This window comes from Sturnus vulgaris, chromosome 25, assembly GCF_052056855.1.
Source record: "Sturnus vulgaris isolate bStuVul1 chromosome 25, bStuVul1.hap1, whole genome shotgun sequence".
NCBI classification, from domain to species: domain Eukaryota; kingdom Metazoa; phylum Chordata; class Aves; order Passeriformes; family Sturnidae; genus Sturnus; species Sturnus vulgaris.
Genome location: NC_142267.1, coordinates 4,012,687 through 4,031,171, shown reverse-complemented (window position 1 = coordinate 4,031,171; position 18,485 = coordinate 4,012,687). Strand labels below are relative to the sequence as shown.

The window sequence follows — 18,485 nt, the reverse complement described above, 5'->3', positions numbered from 1 at the left end:
CTGTATGGTGACACTATAAAACCAGACAGAGACCGTGTGTCTGTGCTGGTCAACAGGAGTTGAAAGGCTCTGAGATGCTTGGCTGAAACAACCTGACAAGGTCTTTGCATCCCAGAACACTCAGACACCAGAGTGTGTCTTGAAAACAGCAAAATCCCTACAGAAAGTGATTCAAGTCTAAGTTATAGAGAGGAAAAACACCAGTGTTCTGCATTCAGAAATACAGAGTGTGATTATGGAGCCGTTGACGAGTGCCACAAAGAAAGATAACTGAAAAATGGTGAAAATCCCAGCAGCCTCCTCTCCCTCTTCTCCAGCAGAAAGTGACTGTGATGGCTCAGCTGAATGGTGACTGTGATGGCTCAGCTGAATGGTGACTGTGATGGGAGGCCGGCAGAAGGGCAGTGGTGTGTGTGCCATCGCCCTGGCCAGGGCAGCACCAGGTACTGTGGGATGACTGGGAGCAGCCATTCCCTCCTGCCATACAACAAGGACAACAATGTGAAGATGCACTGAATCCAACAAACTTATTTCGTCCTGGCTAATTATTGGGAAATCTACTTTCCTGGGAAGAAGAGATTTTACAGCGACTTAAACTGATAAAAACTTCAACCTCTGTTTCACTCTGTCATGCCTTCTTTGCTGCCCATGGCCAGTAAGCAGCATGAGCCAGCAGACAGTTGTACAATACACTGCCCACGGCAGCACGAGGAACAGAGGCAAAGCTGATGTTTAATGGAAAAAGACAGTGATAAAAATTGTGCACTTTTTCCTTGACACAGAAAATGATCCCCTTAGGAACGCCGCCTGTTTTAGAAGCAAATGCCATTTAGGTTGGTCCTTCTCCTCTGGCTTTTGCCCCTTCATGCCAAGACCACTGTGTGATCTGACAGAGGACTAAGGCTGTGATCCCTACACACCATTTCCACAGCCTCAGAGGTGAGCACAGCATTTTATAGTTCAGACCATGAACTTGGGGCTCTTTTTAACAATCTTTACCGCCTTTCACTAAGGGTAGTTCACTATATATACATTCATGGCTCTAAGAGCCACTTTGCCATCCCAAGACATCACCATGGGTGTGGAGGGAGGGATGCAGTGATGATCCCAGGTGGGATCAGGTGGCAGGATGAAGGTGGCAGCTGTGGGAGGTGACAGGGATGGAGAGTCTTCACTTCACACCACTGAGGCAGTGCGAGACACAAGAGGAATCACAGCTTCATTAACCCAGGGCAGTGCAGACATCAGTGACAGCTGAGGCAGCCAGCTGATAGAAGGGAGTAGAGACTCCTTCAGAAATGAAAGATTATTTTGAGAATAAAAGCAGCCAGAGTAATAAGCAAGACGCTTACAAAGGCAGAGGATAGAAGGAAGAGCATTGAAACCTGCAGGCACCTGGGAAGTGATTAATCCAAAACACTTACAAAAGTGTTCCTTAACAGATAAAATACAAGGGCAACTCACTGCAGGCCAAAACACTGTGTATTAAAGGAAAAAATATCCCACATTAGAAAGAGAGACTTCAGCCCTGGCAGCATCTGCTCCAAGTCCTCTGCGGCCCATGCCAGAACAAACTCAGGATCTCTAAACTCAAATTGTAATTTGCTTCACTACAGAATTCCCAACTCAAGCCCCAATTATAACTCTCCAGTGAGAGTGAAACTCCAGCCAGTAGTATAATACATTCACCAACACCTGCAGACCTAATAATTGACCAGGGAGGATGTGGATGAGCTCAGCAGAATTGCTGCATTGCTCCTGCAAGGCTCGGTGTCCTACACCAGGAAACAGTTTTGCTACTGCAAGGTGCATAATTTAATAAACCATTAACTCAAACCTGAGGTGAAGTAAATTCAGCGTATTATATATTTCAAAATAGCATTAGAATTCAATTTAAGTGTCACCAAAAGCCTAATCCTCAGTATACAGAGCATATTAATAAGTGTCTTGGAGCCTGTGGTTTGATTTCATTTCCAGCTGAGTTGTGTTGCTGCATGGCTGTGATCCCTGCCGTGAGGATGTCTCGGTGACAGCATCACTGGCCTGAACTGGAGCAGAATCACAGGGATGACAGTCCTGCTCTGTGGGGTCTTCCCAGGAGAACACAGGGGTGGGCGCTGAAGCAAAAGTAATCCTGCTTCCAGTCATGTCACTTCTTGGTGTCCCTGCTGAGATGCTGATGTTCCCCACTGACAGCAGGCTTCTCACAGGGTCCTCAGGTGCCCCCGACCCACCCCTGCTCTAGGGTCCCTTTGCAGCCACAGGGGCAAAACTCATTTCAGGTAAGGCAGGGTCTCCTGTCCATGCTGAGCTGCCGGATGAGGCACAAGGAGCCACTCTGTGGCTGCCCCCCAGCCGTGCCATGGTGCATGATAGGGCAGCAGCCCCCGAGGAGGGACAATGCTTTCCCTCCCCCTGGGTCAAGCATCCAGGGCAAATGGGGCATCATTTCCAAGAGCTGAAAGCACAAAACCTGCTCTCCCTTTCTGTGGGAGTTGGACATGTTTTGGCCTTTTCTTTGTCACCCCTGCCAGAACTTCTCTCGATCAGCAACCCAGGCACATCCCCCAGCAGTTTGGGAAATGCATCTCTTCTATAAATGACAACAGATTATTTAAGCAACAACTAAAGCACTCTGACTGCTTTTTAGTTTGCTCGCATTAACGTCAGTCTCCTCATATATCTAGGGAACGAATCCGGGATTTTCTTTAAAATGGTGGAGAGCAGTACAAAAATAGAAGCCTGCTTGTCTAAAATAAAGTTATGTGTTTGAAAGGGCTGGAAATTGTTTTTTAATCACAGGCGTCTTTCTTCTGGAATATAGTCTGCCGTCTATACATTCTGCTCTTCCACCCAATTTCTCAGGAAAATGCAGCAAGTGTGTTAATAAATAATTTATAAAAACATTACAAAAGATAAAGCACTCCTGCTAAAATGTTTCCAGCCTTTGACACACCAGTTCATTTGTAATCCTCTTTGCCTCCCCTTCACTGGAACATCAGCAGAGGGTTCATGCTGCTGCTCTCACAGCCCCACTTCACCTGCCCTGCAGAGTCTCTGGTTCATAGGGATCCAGGCAGATACAGGCACAGTCCAGCCAAGCCACAGCTCAATGTTATCTACTGTAAATTTCTATCACAGAAGATGTTTTTCATGGAAGCAACATCGTGATTTATTTTGGCCATCTCATGTGTGAGGATGACTGCAAATGCAGGGACTGTCCCAACCAACAAACAGGGCCCCAGGGTTTGTCCTTCCTCCAGCAGCACACAGGCTGTGCTCTCTGTGACACTCCATAGGGTGACTGGGAGCATGATGCACAGGACCCTCTGCCACTCTTATATAGCTTCTCTGAAATTCACTTTCAAGAGTCAGTATGTTAGGCATGTGAACAAAAAAAAAAAAAAAAAAGAAAAGAAAAAGAAAAAAAGAAAAATCAAAATAATGAAACCGGACAATTATTTAAAAAGAGTTCACAGAACCTTGGAATTTCCGTTGGACTGAGCAATAGCTTTTGCACAGCTCCACCAATCCCATAAGTATTTCAGATCTTAAATGAGTCCTGAAAAACATGATGGGAAGTCCTGAGACATGATTGTTCCAGTGACTGCACAGCAGCAGAGACACAGCAATGAGCACGGTGCCTTCAGAAGAGCTGGTGAGAAGATGAAAGGAGGGAAAGAAGAGCACATTCTTCAGAAAGATCAAGTCAAAGGCACGTTAAGGAAGCATGAAAAGAGTATCCACAACTTCCTCATACTCTGAAAATGCTTGTACATAGTGAAGTCAAGTGATAACACAAGAGGACTGACTGCTGCATCCTGCCAATGTCTGGTACCAAAAGCACCTCTGCTGCTGCAGCTCACAGCTAAATCAACACAGAAGACAATTCTGCTCTCCTGGAACTGCTGTTTGGTCTCCCCACACACAGCCTCCTCTCCAGCACAGCTCCACATGCACACAGGGCACTGGGAACAGGAACCAAGGCAGGTAAAGCACAGCTGCTGCACAAGTCTGCTCTGTGAGCACCCACCTGCATCCTGGGACATGCAGCCACCCTGGCAGTGGTTCAGTACCACAGACCATGCTTTGCTGTACTTCTATACCACTTAATTTCACCACACAGGCTAAAACACACTTTGGAAAAACGTGCCAGCATAGCAGCAACAGTTTACAATCCCGTTAGCAAAAATGCACAGGCTTGTTGTGCCGAGGCCTTGCTCACATCCTGTCCCCAATGTACAGGACCCAGCCAAGTGCCCATGAGCAGCACAGCATCCTCTCTGCTTTATTACCCAGCCACTTTTATTTCACCCAAATGAAAAATAAAAACCCATTACTAAGCAAAAGTCTTGATAAATTTTATGAGATTGTAATGCTTCCAATTTATCTTGAAAAAGCCCCAAATCCTCGAGCTGTCTGTTGCTGCTCCAGCCAGGGATGTGGGAGATGCTGCTGACACAGCACAGCACAAGAGATCAGAGAGGGAAATGCTACTCTGACGGGGTGCTGCCAAAAAGAAATGGGAAGGGCTTCCTCTTTTTTAGAGCATAATGGCAAACCAAGGCGAAAGAATATAGAACAAACACTAAATGTATGCAGGACAGTGACAGACGTCATATAAAAGGTGTTAAATGATTTTTAGGCCTCAATACTTTGTGCCCACAGCTTTCAGACAAGATGTATTTTAGGAAGGGAACACACTCAGGGGGCATTAAGCATCAGTGCAGACACTCATAGTAACAAACTGCTGAATATTCAAGTGTATCAGAAGGAAGAATTCAGGAAAAAACAGAGTAAAGAGAGAATATTGTAAAAACCTTTGACATTCAACCAGTGCTTACACATACTCTGCAAGGCACAGCTGGTGCACACAACTGCAGGAACAGTAATTAAACACCACTACCCAAATACTGCCCACCACCAGTGCCCCCTCAGCATCTCCCACTTGCTCCTTCCATGACTGACATCCTGCCTGGATATGACACCTGGCATAACTGCTGATGTCCCTGACCTTCCTCTGCCATTTCCTGCCCTACAGAAAAGTATTCCATGACTGCCATGGCTGCTGGCAGCATCCTGTGAGAACAATAAAGATGAAATGCAGTTTTCCCCCAGGCTCCCAGAGAACTGGATTATCACATTTCAGCAATTACTGCAAACACTGGATTTACAACAGGGCTCTGTGGAGCTCTGGTGTGTCCCTGTGCCCGCCTAGCTCAGCCTGCATCCCACTTTGCTTCCTTGGCTCACCTGCCAGAACAGTGCCACTGATACTCTTCTGCACCAATTCTGAATTATTCAGCGAGCAGTTAACACATGTGCAATGTGAAACAGCTCTCTCCCAACATACCTCTCTCCAAGGCTTTTTATTGTTAGCCTTAATTTGCTCAACGGGCCAAGAGGTCTAAATTTACAAGTTTTTAAGCATGATCCTATAGCACAATTTATGTACTTCTTAATTAAGAAAAAGGGCAGCACTTTAAAAATATGTGTTCTGTCCCATCCCCATAGCACCTGAACACCAGCACTAATGGAGACATCAGCACCTGCTACAGGTGGAACACGATGAGCATCCAAGGAGCTCAGCATCTCCAGCTGTGCAGCACAGGAGTGGGAGGGAGCAAGGCAGGGCCCATTGCAGTGCATGGGTGAAGGCAAAGCCTGCCTCCATAACCCTGGCAAGCAGCAGCCCGCCCAGAAGCCTGGCAGCCAGATTAATTTTCAGTTCCTGGGGTGCCAATTTCCAACACACAGAAGGGAATGCTGCATTTCTCTGCTCAGCTGTGCCAACGTTTGAAAATTGTGTCTGAGAATCCACATTTTCCTTCCATTAGTCAGTACAAACAGAGGGTTTTCTTCTTCTTTTTCCATTGATGCAAAAATCTGGTACTATGCTGAAGGTCTAACATGGGTAGCCTGAGTCCTGCCAGTGACAAACCAATGCATGCAGAGTCACAGCTGTGCCAAAGCCTCTGCAGGAGGCTGGGACCTGCCATCATCCACATCTCAAAAAAGGCTTCAGCAGCTCTGCTCCACGCTCAGTGAACTGTGGATGGCCAGGGCTCTGCATCTTCTCAGAAGCAAACAGATAATGCAAAACAATAAAAACTGAAGTTCTACTGAGGTGGCTTCCCCAGCAATCAGTGAAGAGGCCACCTGTGTCCTCATCCCCACCTTCTTCTCTGCCTGTGTCACTCAGAGCATGGTCTCATATTTCTAGAGATCAGATAATCAAAAGAAAAATATGAGAACCAAATGCAGGAAACTACCCCCTTGGGCATGCTTTCTTCATTCAGGCCCAAGAGTGAGTGTCCAAGACAGCATCCATGCAAGAAGCTGCCAGTGCCCAGGTCTGGACCATGTCCAGCAGGAACATCTCAATGCTGGTTTAGCAATTACAACACCTATTACAAATATTAAGGGTCTTTGGGGTAAGGCAGCACTTAAAATCTGCTATCAAGAAAGCTTGAAATGTATCAAAACCCCTTCAGAAGAGAGAGGAAGTGGAGCCACAGCTGCCAGTGCCATGGTCTCTGCTGACAGCCTGAGAACTTCTAGCTGAGACCCAGAAAACTGCATCATGCAGCTCCAGATGATTGGTTCTCATTTCTCAGCCCTCTGACCAGTCTGCAGGGAGCAGGCACATCATGTCAATCATAAATGACAACACTAAGTTGCTTAAGTAAGAAACCAGACATCACCATATAATTAATGGCACCATGTAAACGCATGAGAAAGGCTGGGAGTCCCTATGGCTGGCTTGAGTCCTGGCCTTTACACTGAAAATGTGAGGCACGAAAGATCAAGAACAATTGTGTGGGGATTTTTAATCGATATCTAACCTGACAATAGGATCTGGAGGAAGATCATCCCATAAAACATAGACGGTATGGCAGACTAATTGTATTTATTCCCTGTTGACCAGAGAGACTCACAGAGAGAGCACTGCATGTCCCAGGAAAGTGCTGAATATCTCCCCAAAAAAGGGAAAGTCACCCATGTGCCTCTGTGAACTATAAAGCCAAACATATTGCTGGAGGTTAATGTCACACATTGCCCTGGCTATACCTATTTTTGAATATCAAACTCATTTACCAGGGCTGTTGAAGTGAAAGCTTCTGAAGGAGATGCACAATGCACCTTCTGTCTCTCTGGTGCCACTGCTCCTGAATTCACCATGGAGCTGAACACAAGCACTGTGCAGACGATAGAAAAGTGTCATCTATTCTTGGCCAGCTGCTTTCTGCCAGCTGCATAACCTTGAGCTCATGACTGAAGGATGCCCGTTTATGCCTGGGAGATGCTGCCATGAATCACAGACCCCTCTTCCTCCCACAGTGAAGGCACAGCGTGTCCTTGTTGAGGAATACCAGTCTACCACAGCCACAGTGAGACATCCTGCAGCACATTTTATAAATAGGTTTCTAAGAAATATACTTCCCATCCTCTTGACAAAAAGTGATTACCAGAGCAAAGAAAATGACTAAACATTGATGCACACCCTGTGAACGTGAAGGAGCCAGACCCCGGGGAACAGCTCAGAGATCCTACAGTGCTGCAGTGCAACCCATCAGGGCAATGCTGGCTAATGGCCACAGCAGCCAGGGCCAGCAGCACTTCTAGGGAGCACATCACAACAAGAAAAATAATACAGAGCTCAAAACCAAAAAGAGGTGACCTATGGGGCCTGGAGCTCTCGAGGAGGACAAGCACAGCCTGGGCAGCCTGTAAGAGAACAGGATCAATGCAGTCACACTGTGTTTTCAGAGGAGCCATAATTCTCCTCTGCGAGGTGCAGTGCTGCTCCCACCATTACAGCCAAGCATCTCCTCTTTCCTTGCACACAGCATTTATATGCCACAGATGCAAATGGAGCTGAGAATACACAGGTATCACAGAGGAAGGTGACATCTGATGTGTGTTTCCTTGATTATTTCTGTGGTGTGGGCACCATCCTCTGTGGGTTGTGAGGGGTCTGTCCTGCCCCAGTGACAGCAGCAGTATCTTCTTTTTTAATATGGAAGTGCAATTGCAAAACCAGGGAGAAACGGGAATTATTTTCCATTTGCTTCTAGAAACAGATGTCACTTTCCTCAGACTTGTTTGTTTTCAGGACCATGGGAGTCTAATCTTTAAAACAATATTTTTACAGTATGTGTCAAGTGCCATTTTGTAATGAAAGGAAACAAATTGCTTCCACTTTGTACACCATGGTAACCAGTCAAGAATGTGAACAGCTCCTCAAAAGTGGGGTCAGCAAACACCCCCCAGGCAAACCACATGAGATCCTTCACACACCCCCACAGACCCAGGGGAGCTGCCCAAACCCTGTGTAAGTAAGAGGAAAATTTGGCTTGACTCCTCCTGGGACTTTGCTGCTCCCACAACAGCCAGAAGAAAAATCACTGAGTGACTTCAAAATACTCCCTGGAGACTAAACATCTCACTGGAGGAAAGCAGATCTACTGCAGGGCCAGCTTCAAGGTTCACCCCAAATTCAAACACAGCCCCAGGGCTCTCCTCAAAGTCAAGCACAGCCCGGGGCTCGTAGCAATCCCACACCATGGTATGCCTGTGCAGCATTTGCTTCTCCAGCTCCTGCCTTGCTTCAGGATGGAACAACACAACCAGAAAACTCCAGAAGGTCTCACTTGAGCCAACTCCATGTTTAGAAAACATATGAGCTGGCATCAGCTCCATATTGCTAAAGAAAATATATAATCCCTCCAGAGACATACAGCTAAGAAGTCTATTTCCCTTTCAGAAAAACAACATCCCCCAGATAGTAAAACATGGGATGCTGACCACCCCCCACAGCAGCTGAACACGGCTGCAGCATCTCGACCAGGTGACCCCAGAGAGAGAACTCATTGTCATCCTACCTGCAGAAGCCAGTAGCACCTTCTGTGAAACGTGGGGATGATGGAGGAATGGACATAGCAGCCATACAGGCACTGGGGACACAAAAAGAGAGAAAGCAGAGTCAGGTTAGTGGAGGAACCATCCCGAGAGGCTGGGCAGGGCGATGGGGCAGCAGTGACCCAGGAATGGAGGGCATTGTTCTGCCCTTGGTCTGGGGCTGGTGACACACGACACAGCTTTGTAACACCTCGGTGTAAGCATTGTAAGCATTGCTACAGGTCACAGAACCCCCTCCCTGACAGCCCCTGCCCTGCTACCTCCACCCCAGGGTGGCCTCCTTGGAGTGGCCAGAGCCAACAGGGGCTCCCGTGGTGCACCACAACACAGACAGGGCTGGTCTAGGGGCTGCCTTCAGATCTTCACTCCATCATATTTTTATTTTTTTGGCAAATAGAACACGTTCATCTCTTTTTCCGTGGTTTATCTCCTGGGTATTTCAACTGAAAATGTTGTGTTTGTAAACTGAAAAAACTGCTGTCAGGTATTTCAGACAGCAAAGTGCCAAAATATAGATTCTTTCTTTCCTTCTTGTTTTGTTGTTGTTTTTTTTTTTTTTTAAATTAATTCTGCTTTTCTGATTAACTGAAATCAGCAGGGCTAAGGAATTCTTTTTGCGAGAAAAAAAAAACAGCATTTCCAATACATTAAAACTTTTTTGGTTGGAAACCAAGCCCAGTGCCAACCCCAACACACAGAAGTGGTTTTAATTGCAAAGATCCCAAGCACAGAGGGGTGCCCGTGCTGCTGGACACGAGCACAGTGAGGCTGCAGCAGTCCCCCCTCCCCAGGATCACTGCTCACAAGGTCGGCCTGAATTAAACAGGATTTAAGGACTGGCTGCTATCACCAAGTTATTTTTAAAACACAAATGACAAAGATTAATAATGTTTTTAAAATGTGTCAAGGGTACATTCTACACACTGAAATGCAGGGAGGAAAAACAGAGGAGGAAAAAAGCCCTGCAGAAAATAATCCAAAGAAAAGCTTAACATTTAAATCCCTCCTGAGGGTTGGGGAACAGCTGCCCTGACAGTGACTCCTGGCACACAGTGCTGGGGGCTGCATGGAAAGGTCTGCAGTGTTCAGTTCTGCTGACTCAGAGCTGGTCCCCCCACTCCAGAAAGCATCTTGGGAGGTGCAGCATCTCCCAGTCCAACCTGCTCCCCAGTGAGAATGGGAAAGCTGGTCTGGGGCTGCTGGAGCAGCCTCCACAGCAGCCAGGGACATTCACAGCACCTTGCTAGGTATGTATCAATCTATTCCAGCACCCCCCGACTTGCTTCCCACCCCAATTTGCTGTGGAGTCGATCAAAACTTTGCCCTGATTAAAACAAACCCCAGCACTGGGCTCTGTGCACAGCAGCCGGGAGCGCTGCCCTCCCTCTCCGGAGCTGTCTTGCGGATAATTCCGGAGCTGTCAATAATGAATCACACAAAAGCCTCCCACCTCCATGAAACTGGTTCTCAACATTTCAGCAAATCATTAAAAAAATCCTAACAGCTCACAGAATCCAAAAAGCACATAGAACACAGAAGGGATTTCTTAAATTTTTCTTTTCTTTTTTATTTTTTTTTTCCTCCATGGAAGCAGGACATGAGAATCTGATTCTGGATGGATGTTTTGAGACTGGATGTCCTAACTTGGGCAGCTGGGATGAAGGAGAACCCACACACTGAGCAAGCTCCTGGCCTTGGAGAGACAGCAGGGACTGTCCTCACGGGCACTGAGAGGTGCCACAGCAGCAGAGAAACACTGCAGGGGTGAAACAGACCCTGAGAGCCCAGCATGTGGAGTGCAGGCAAAATGAGTGATGACAGCAATAAAAACTACATTAATTTTTGGATAAAAAGGCATAAGAAAAAGTTGAGGATATAAATAGAAACCTAGGAAATCTGTGTGTCATTGTTTTGGAGGATTTTCAAGATTAATGGGTTAAGCACCGTGGATGACACAAATTCAGCAGCCAGATGGCTCAGCACAGGGGGGCTGTGGGGAGGTGGGTGTAGGATGTTCCTACACTTGGATCTGCTGACCCCTGCCTTTGGCCCTGAGATGCCCCAGGGCTGCCAAGCACTGGTCAGCTCAACACCTCCCTGCAGCTAATGAGGAGAGTGGAATTACCACCCTGCCTGGCCAGAGCAGACAGGTAACCAGGGCACGAGTAATACCTTCAGCTAAAGCAGTCTTTAAAATGAATTCTCGCTCAACATAGGCAAAGGGGGTTTCATTAGCTGTGTTTTCTTTTATTTTTTTAATTATTTTTTAGTGAGAAGGTAAAAGCTGCAGAGGCCTGTGTGTCTGTGGAGATGTTAATGCCAGGCTGGGCGCTAAGCCAATGCATTAAGTGAAATCGAATTCCTGAAACCAGCTTTAATCAGCAGATTTTTAAGGTTAGAACGACTCTCTCCTCTGCAAGGCTTGCCAAGGTTAATTCTGTCCTGAGCAGGCTGAATTAATGGGCTGGACGGAGGAGAACATTTTTTTTCATGATTCTCTTTTAAGTTTACAAAATCTCCAGGAGAAGAGAAAAGGCATTTCTGAGCAGTCTGAGGAGAAACGCCACCTCAGCAGCTCATTGACTGCCGTGTGGAGAACACGGTGGGGGCTGGCATCAACCTGACCCCGGAGCAGCCCTGAGCAGAGGGACACCCAGGGGATGTGAGGATGCTGTGACCCGGCTGGGGGGGGATGCTGTGACCCGGCTGGGGGGGGATGCTGTGACCCACTGCTGGCTGCCCACGGCAGTGCCCCTGTGGTCCCATCGCCTGTCAGGGAGCGTGTCCTTGTCCCTGGAGATGACCCTGTGTGTGTGGGCAAGGATGCTCTGAGCACAGACCTTGTCCTGCCACCATGGGAGATCCCTCCTGTGCAGCTCCCAGGGATGAGACCCCCGCACCTGCCCCAGGAACCAGCTACAGGCACCTTCTGTGCAGCCCCCACCCTGGCCCTGCCAGCTCTGCTGCAGCTCATCCCTTTACAATTCCAGGGGTAATTAAGGAGAAAAGGCCTTCTCTGGGCAGCAGGGGAGAGTGTGCAATTACTGCTGCCCACCCTGCCCATTTGTATGCAGTGCACATTTGGCATTACCAAACTTTTGAAAACTGGAGGGGGGGTGGAATGTAAAATCAAATTATTAGTGGATTTTTTTTAATCCTGAGCTCCTTAAAGTGATTGTGGCTTATTTAAAAATAATACAATAATGCTAAGGTGTTCTTCCTTAACAAGCATACCTTGGGAATGGAAACAAGAAAGCAAGAGAATCAAAAATTCAAGATAGGGTTGGACAGGCTTTGAAATTCTTCTCCCTGGTGAGTTACACTAGTGGATATTTAAAAAACCCTAAAAATCGCCTAGATTTTGTTCAGATTTTCACACTGAATTCCCAATTCCCTTAATAAGAAACTAAATCAATCTTTAGAGAACAAATCACATAAGACCTATGGCTGTACATTATTAAAATATACTTGAGTAATTTTCTGGTGGCAAGGCTTCAGCTTTCAACACCCCAGCAGCCTCTGGACACCAGGAGAAGGATCTGTACTGGTTACTGTGGGAAAAGGACCCTGCCCTCTGCTCCTGGCTCCGTGGGGGTATTGGCAACACGTGCTCAGCCCAGCAGCTGATGGGCTCCCTGGTACATCCCTGTGCTGTTAGGATCTCCCTCTGTAATTACTGACCATTTCAGAGCTTCCTCACCAATTTCCATGAGGGAGCAGCACACTGCTGGCAGCAGCAGCAGCACTGCTGCCATGGATCAAACCTCCATGCAAAGCCAAGAGAGGCATCGGCTTCATTCCTCTCATCATCCTGATGACAGGGTACAGGTCTCCTGGAGCAGGGGCTGTACCTGAGCCCACCCACGCCTGCTGTAACCAGCACATACTGGGAGGGAGCAGCAGCACATATGGATTCACAGGGAAACAGGGAAAACTGGAAAAGCAGCCTGTAAGTGCTCAGATGAGCAACCTTCAATGCAGCAACCCGTGTTTTGGTGATACAGTCAGAATGCAACGACAAACCCCACTCTCCCAACCCTATCATAGTATATGGAATCATTTTGTGATTTTATCACAGACATCTCCATAATCTGTTCTTAGAGGTACCACTGCTATCCCATTCTTTTCACCAACATTTCCATATCCCAGCAGAGAAACCATCCAATCTTCCTGAAACCAATACCTCTGGATTTCATACAAATCATGACCAGAAGAATTTGTCAGCTATTTGTAGTGATACATTTGTTTTACGTGTAGGAGCAATTGTCCATCCGGTTCTGCAACCAGTAACCACGAAAATCTCAGCTGACCCTCTGAGAGGGCAGAGCCCTGCTAGAAAAGTGAGGCAGCTGCAAACTGGGCTTCTTGGCCACCAAATCAGCAACCACCGGGGAAACCCCTCAAATTTTGCGTTCTCAAACAGACCTGAAGCGAGCGCCGTCTGAGATTGGGTTATCTTGCAACAGATGATCCTTCCTTCAGGACAGGGATGCTGAATCCACAGTCACATTCCAAATGCATTTAAACGTCAGATGAGGCTCGCCCCTGTCAGCTGCGGGAGCTGGGAGACAGCGGCGGCTCCCGCCCACTCCATTAATCAGGATTCAGCGAGAAAAGCCAATGTGCTGCTATAAACCCCCTGACTCGATGCCAGCACCACGCAGGGAGCCACGTGCCATCAATCTTCCCTGTCCTCCTGCAGCAGCCGGGGGGGACTGACGGGGGCTTGTGACAACTCCGAGAGGCACAGCCACGCTGAGCAGACAGGGAGGCGACAGGAGATTCTCAACATTTCCACGCGCAGATTGGCCCCTGTTCAGCTTTTTAAAGCAGTAAACGGGGAGGGGAAACCATGTCTGAACCCTGGGGAATCCCAGGGCCAGAAGGCTGCCGCCAGAGCTCTTATTTTGACTTAAGGAGTGTCATAATATAGGAATGGATCCAAAATTCCCCATTACTGCTGCAAATCAAAACCAAAACACTGCTAACCGTGTATTCTCACTCATCATCTTGGAGAAACACAGATATGAGACAGGTTTGGATTTTCCTCTGACGTTCATAAATAGTAACTTTGATTCAGCAAAGCACAAAACCATGTGCTCAGATCTCAGCCTGGGCTGAGCCACGCTGCTGGCAAGGTTTGCCTTTTATCGATGTCAACAGAACTTAAGCAATTGCTCACGGTTTGCCAGGTTGGGCAAGGAGTCCCTGGTACTGACAGCAGATCCCAAAAACATTCCTAACATTTCTAGGCAGCTGCAAAACCCAGAGAACCTGACCCTTTGCTTTTCAGTGTGGCATTACAGCGCTGTGTAGCCCTGGGCATTGCCCACTGTGCGGGCATTCAGCCTGCTGCAGGGATTTCAGGTTTAATCCTGGCTGTTCTTTTCCTGACACATTTCAACCCCCTCCCCATATACCCTCGACGCCACTGGCAGCCATACCCAGATAACAGTTCCTGGACTTGAGCCCAGGGCTCTCATGTGATGGTTGATCAAGGGAGGAGAGGTTACACAGCCTGTGCATTGCAGGATCTCGTCACTTCTTGTGGCTTTTGTTAACAAATATTGTTCTGTTTACCTCGGGACTCGTTAGAAAGCAATTTTTGAAATGTTCAATATTTAATGGAATATTTAAATGTTTAATGGGTTCTTTTTCAAACTCTGTTTTCCCTTTGCGGGGTTCTGAAGTCTCTGCAAGGATTGCAAGATTTTACATTTCTCACTGCTAGAAATGAATCCTCTAATGACATTGGCTTAACGACAGAAATCAGTGTACGTGGGGACTGATGCTTCCACAGGCAGCAACACCCACTGCTGGCCCACTGCAGGATCATTGGTATGCATCCCCACACCCCCACTGCAGTGCCTGCCTCTTCATAAATGCATATTTCTTTATTAATACGGGGATACTTTAATCTCAGTCTAATTTTACCTTTAGGGAAGCTCTATCCCGAGGCTGCCAGGAGCTTAGACCCTCCAGATGCAGTGGTGTGATTTGTATTCAAAGCAGCAGGTCTATCTGTCAACATGTTTGTCTCCCTTCTCTGCCAGCTCTTATTTATAATCCCATTCAGATTAATGAATGACAGTAGTTCTCATCACAAGAAATTTGATTAATCAATTTAAGTGCTTAATCACCCTGGCCTGGGTGAAAAGCATACTGGAGGGATGCTGCCTGGATAGGGGCAAAGTTGTGAGATGTAGGAGGAAAACATCATCACTTTACCTCCAGAACAGCTTGAGCCAGGAAAGTGCACTGGATCCTTGATGGGATTATGAGCTTTCCAAGAGCTCAAAATTTCCTTAGGGCCAGCAGTCATGGCCAATTAGTAATGAAATATCCTTTTCAACCCACCTCTTGATCTGACACAAAAGCCTTCATACTACTCATCTCACTCCCTGATACCCATGTCGCTCAAACTGAACCCAAAAATTGTCAATCATAAAACCCTCTGCAGGGTGATGACCAGGATAACACACCTGGGAATCCTGCAGCACCCCACTCCCCATCAGTTCTGCCCATCACTTTCCTGTACCTCAAAGACTCTCACAGCCTGGCTGTGTTGCCAGCTTGAATACTCCAGAATAATCTCCAGGGTTTTCTGGAGACCTGGGAGGTATTTCAGGTGAGGGATAGGAGCAAGGTTGAGCAGAAATCACTGATTTGTAGGACAGAGGCCACACAGTGTGAGCACTGCCTGTAGCTGCTCTTGCAGATACTGTGAATGACAAGATAAACCCCAAAAAAACCCTGTAACACAGCTACAAGCAGCCTGTGCTCAACCAGGTATGCAGGATAGAGGAATTCTCACTGGGAAGGATTCCCACGTTGACCTCCACTACCAAAACTCAAAGGGACCTGGAGGTAGGTGACCTATTTGGACCTGGGTACAAATAGGGCATGAGCTCTGGGGACCATCTGATGACACCTGTGTGCAAGGGCTCACTGAGAGCACACCTGGGTGACACATGCTCCACGTGAGAGCCAGGCTCCCGTACTTTCAGGTAAGGGAAGAACATTCCCAGCATCCCTGATGTGAGGGAGCAATTAGTAGGAGGAAAAGTGGAACAAGAGACACCTCTGACTCCACAGGCCCATGTTGTAAACCAACACTGCCCAGGTGGTTCTCCAGTGGGATATAACCAACCTACAGGACAGGCATTACCTGGGTTTCTATACACCATTAATCTCCACAATCTCCTCAGCCTGTGCCACCCCACATCATCCCCTTGCAAGGGCTTCCTGACTGTCACCACACGGTGAGACCTGTGAGCTGGGAAATCGTGGAGCATATTAATGTCATACTGAAATATGACACAATACACACAAGTATTTTATATTTATTCTCTTTTAGAAATGTTAGAAAGACAATATAATGAGAACACTGCAAACAAGTCAAGCGTTTTCCTCCTAATCTGGTAATAAAAATGTCAAAGAAATGCCTAAAATCCTAATAGGAGAACAAAAAAATAATGGGGTGGGCTGTAACAAGGATTTAGCTGCAACTTTACTTGAAGGCTTTAATCATGTCTCCTACAACATCAATGGAAAATCAGATACACAGCTGTATGAACCATTAATGTCTGTGCTAGCTGCCTCAGCTGCTGGGGGGCTGAGACTGAACAGATCAGGCAGAGGCTAATAAAAACAGGCTGGCATCAAAATACCTTTTTATCTGTGGAAACTTTGCACAAAAGAAGGATTACTGAGCTGGTCTTGGTGGAAACTTGACTAAGGTAGCAAAGACTGTGACAAGAGCAGCATCACATCTCCAGCCCAGCTGCCTCCACCACAGTCACCATGGGCAGGCTGTGCCCAAGTGGGAAATCTGGTTATTATCTGTCTGATTCTCTTTTTTGGGAAAGAAAAAAGCATGGGGGAACCAGACAAAATGTGACAGTGCCCTGGGGGAATGCAGGCTGAGATGGTATTTTTGCAGACACACAATGGAAACAAGCCACATCTGGAACAATCCCAGGGTGTGCAGGGCAGGAGCACGATGGCGTGAGGGATGTTTGTCTGACATGTTCACTGTCTGTCTCACATGGGCAAATAAGGACAAGTCTAACAAATCCAACTCACAGGAAATATATAAATATCTAAGAGAACTTTTGGGAGCTATTAATTATACATGCAGTTTTATCTTGGATTAATTTTGTGCTGGAATGGACAAGAAGCCTTTGCTGAGATCTTTTTTTGGCAACCTCCCTTGGGCAAAATCAGCCCTGGAGTTATCTGCAGACATCCCACACTGCAAAGGGCTCAGATTCTGGGTCCTGTTCTCTTTACTCCATTTGCTTACAATTAAGAGCAGTAGGTGCTGCAGTGAGTGACTCAATGACCAACATATGTCCACCCCTGACTTCAGGCTCTTTGCAAAGGTGCCACGATTCCACTGCAGCTCTGCACAGGCTGAGCAGAGAGCACAGAGCTCTCTGGAGCAGCTGAATACTCCAGACAGGGAGCTTCCAGTGGAAGCTGATATGGGAAGCTTCCCTTCCCATTTCAGGAAGCCATTTAAGGTTTTCAGTAGCTCCTGAATTCTGAAAACTGAATCAGAGAAAACTCTGAAGGACCTGACTTTCAAACCTCCTTTCAGAGAATCCCTTTATTAAAAAGCATTTTCACAACCTAAAACAAATTATTAGGTATGCCAATACTAAATCTTCCCATTCTGATTTAAAATCCTTACAGCCTCACTATTGCTCATGAGCAATGTCAGGAACTACAGTAAGCAGGCATTTAAGAATGCTGTTGTAGAAATACTAAGTTTATACTGCTTACAACCAACTTATCAATATTTCATTCCTGTCCCAAAAACCCAAACAGAAAAGCATTAATTTCTCAAGGTTAGTGCACCAAAATTTACTGAAGTTCACCACCAGCAAACAGCTGAGTGTTTCTGACGTTCAATAAGCAGTGAAAAGGCCAACATTTTACTTGCATTAATTTTTTATCAGAGAAGGGAAAGCTCATTTTCATGACAGATAATGAACAGTGGAAGAGGTCTGCTATGGCAAGATACATAAGATGAGGGTACTCTCCATATGAACAGTTGCTGAGCTTCAGAGCCCCTCCTGGTGCCTACCTGAGGTGCCATCATCACTGGGATTTACCTGAAGTGACATCATCACTGGGACTTCACCTTCTGAAGAGCCCTTCAGGGCTATTTAACAGTTATGCCACTTGGACAGCCAAGGAAGGAAAATACAACTCTAAACACAAAAGCAAATATCTCCCATAGGACCTGAGACATTCAGGAGGGTAGAAGCAGAGATGGCAGACTAAGAGCAAATTTTCTTCTTGTAAAATAATAGTGATTTCTATCACTGGCATTCAAAGTGCAGCTGTCCAAAAGGGATCTGGCTACACATTGCCAACAAGTTATTTGTATTCTTTCAGGAACGGGACAAGGTGGCACTGTGGACCTTGGGTCTGGACCATCCCACTCCTCCTTCCTTTTGGGTCACTCTGCCTGGGGCAAAAAGGCTATAGGGCTGCTCTGCCAAGAGCTGTCTCTGCACTCCTCTGTGTGGACGGTCCTCCAAGAGACACCAGGA

At 46.9% G+C, this 18,485-nt stretch overlaps 1 protein-coding gene across 7 annotated transcripts in view; it reads right to left on the bottom strand.

The window, feature by feature from the left end:
- CAMTA1 (calmodulin binding transcription activator 1) overlaps window positions 1–18,485 on the bottom strand; it is a 235,027-nt gene that overhangs the window by 100,071 nt on the left and 116,471 nt on the right. For all 7 annotated transcript variants that reach the window (XM_088178821.1, XM_088178816.1, XM_088178817.1 and 4 more), the window contains one exon: window positions 8,886–8,957. In XM_088178821.1, coding sequence (XP_088034947.1) covers window positions 8,886–8,957 — 72 coding nt within the window. The remainder of the gene's footprint in view (window positions 1–8,885; window positions 8,958–18,485) is intronic.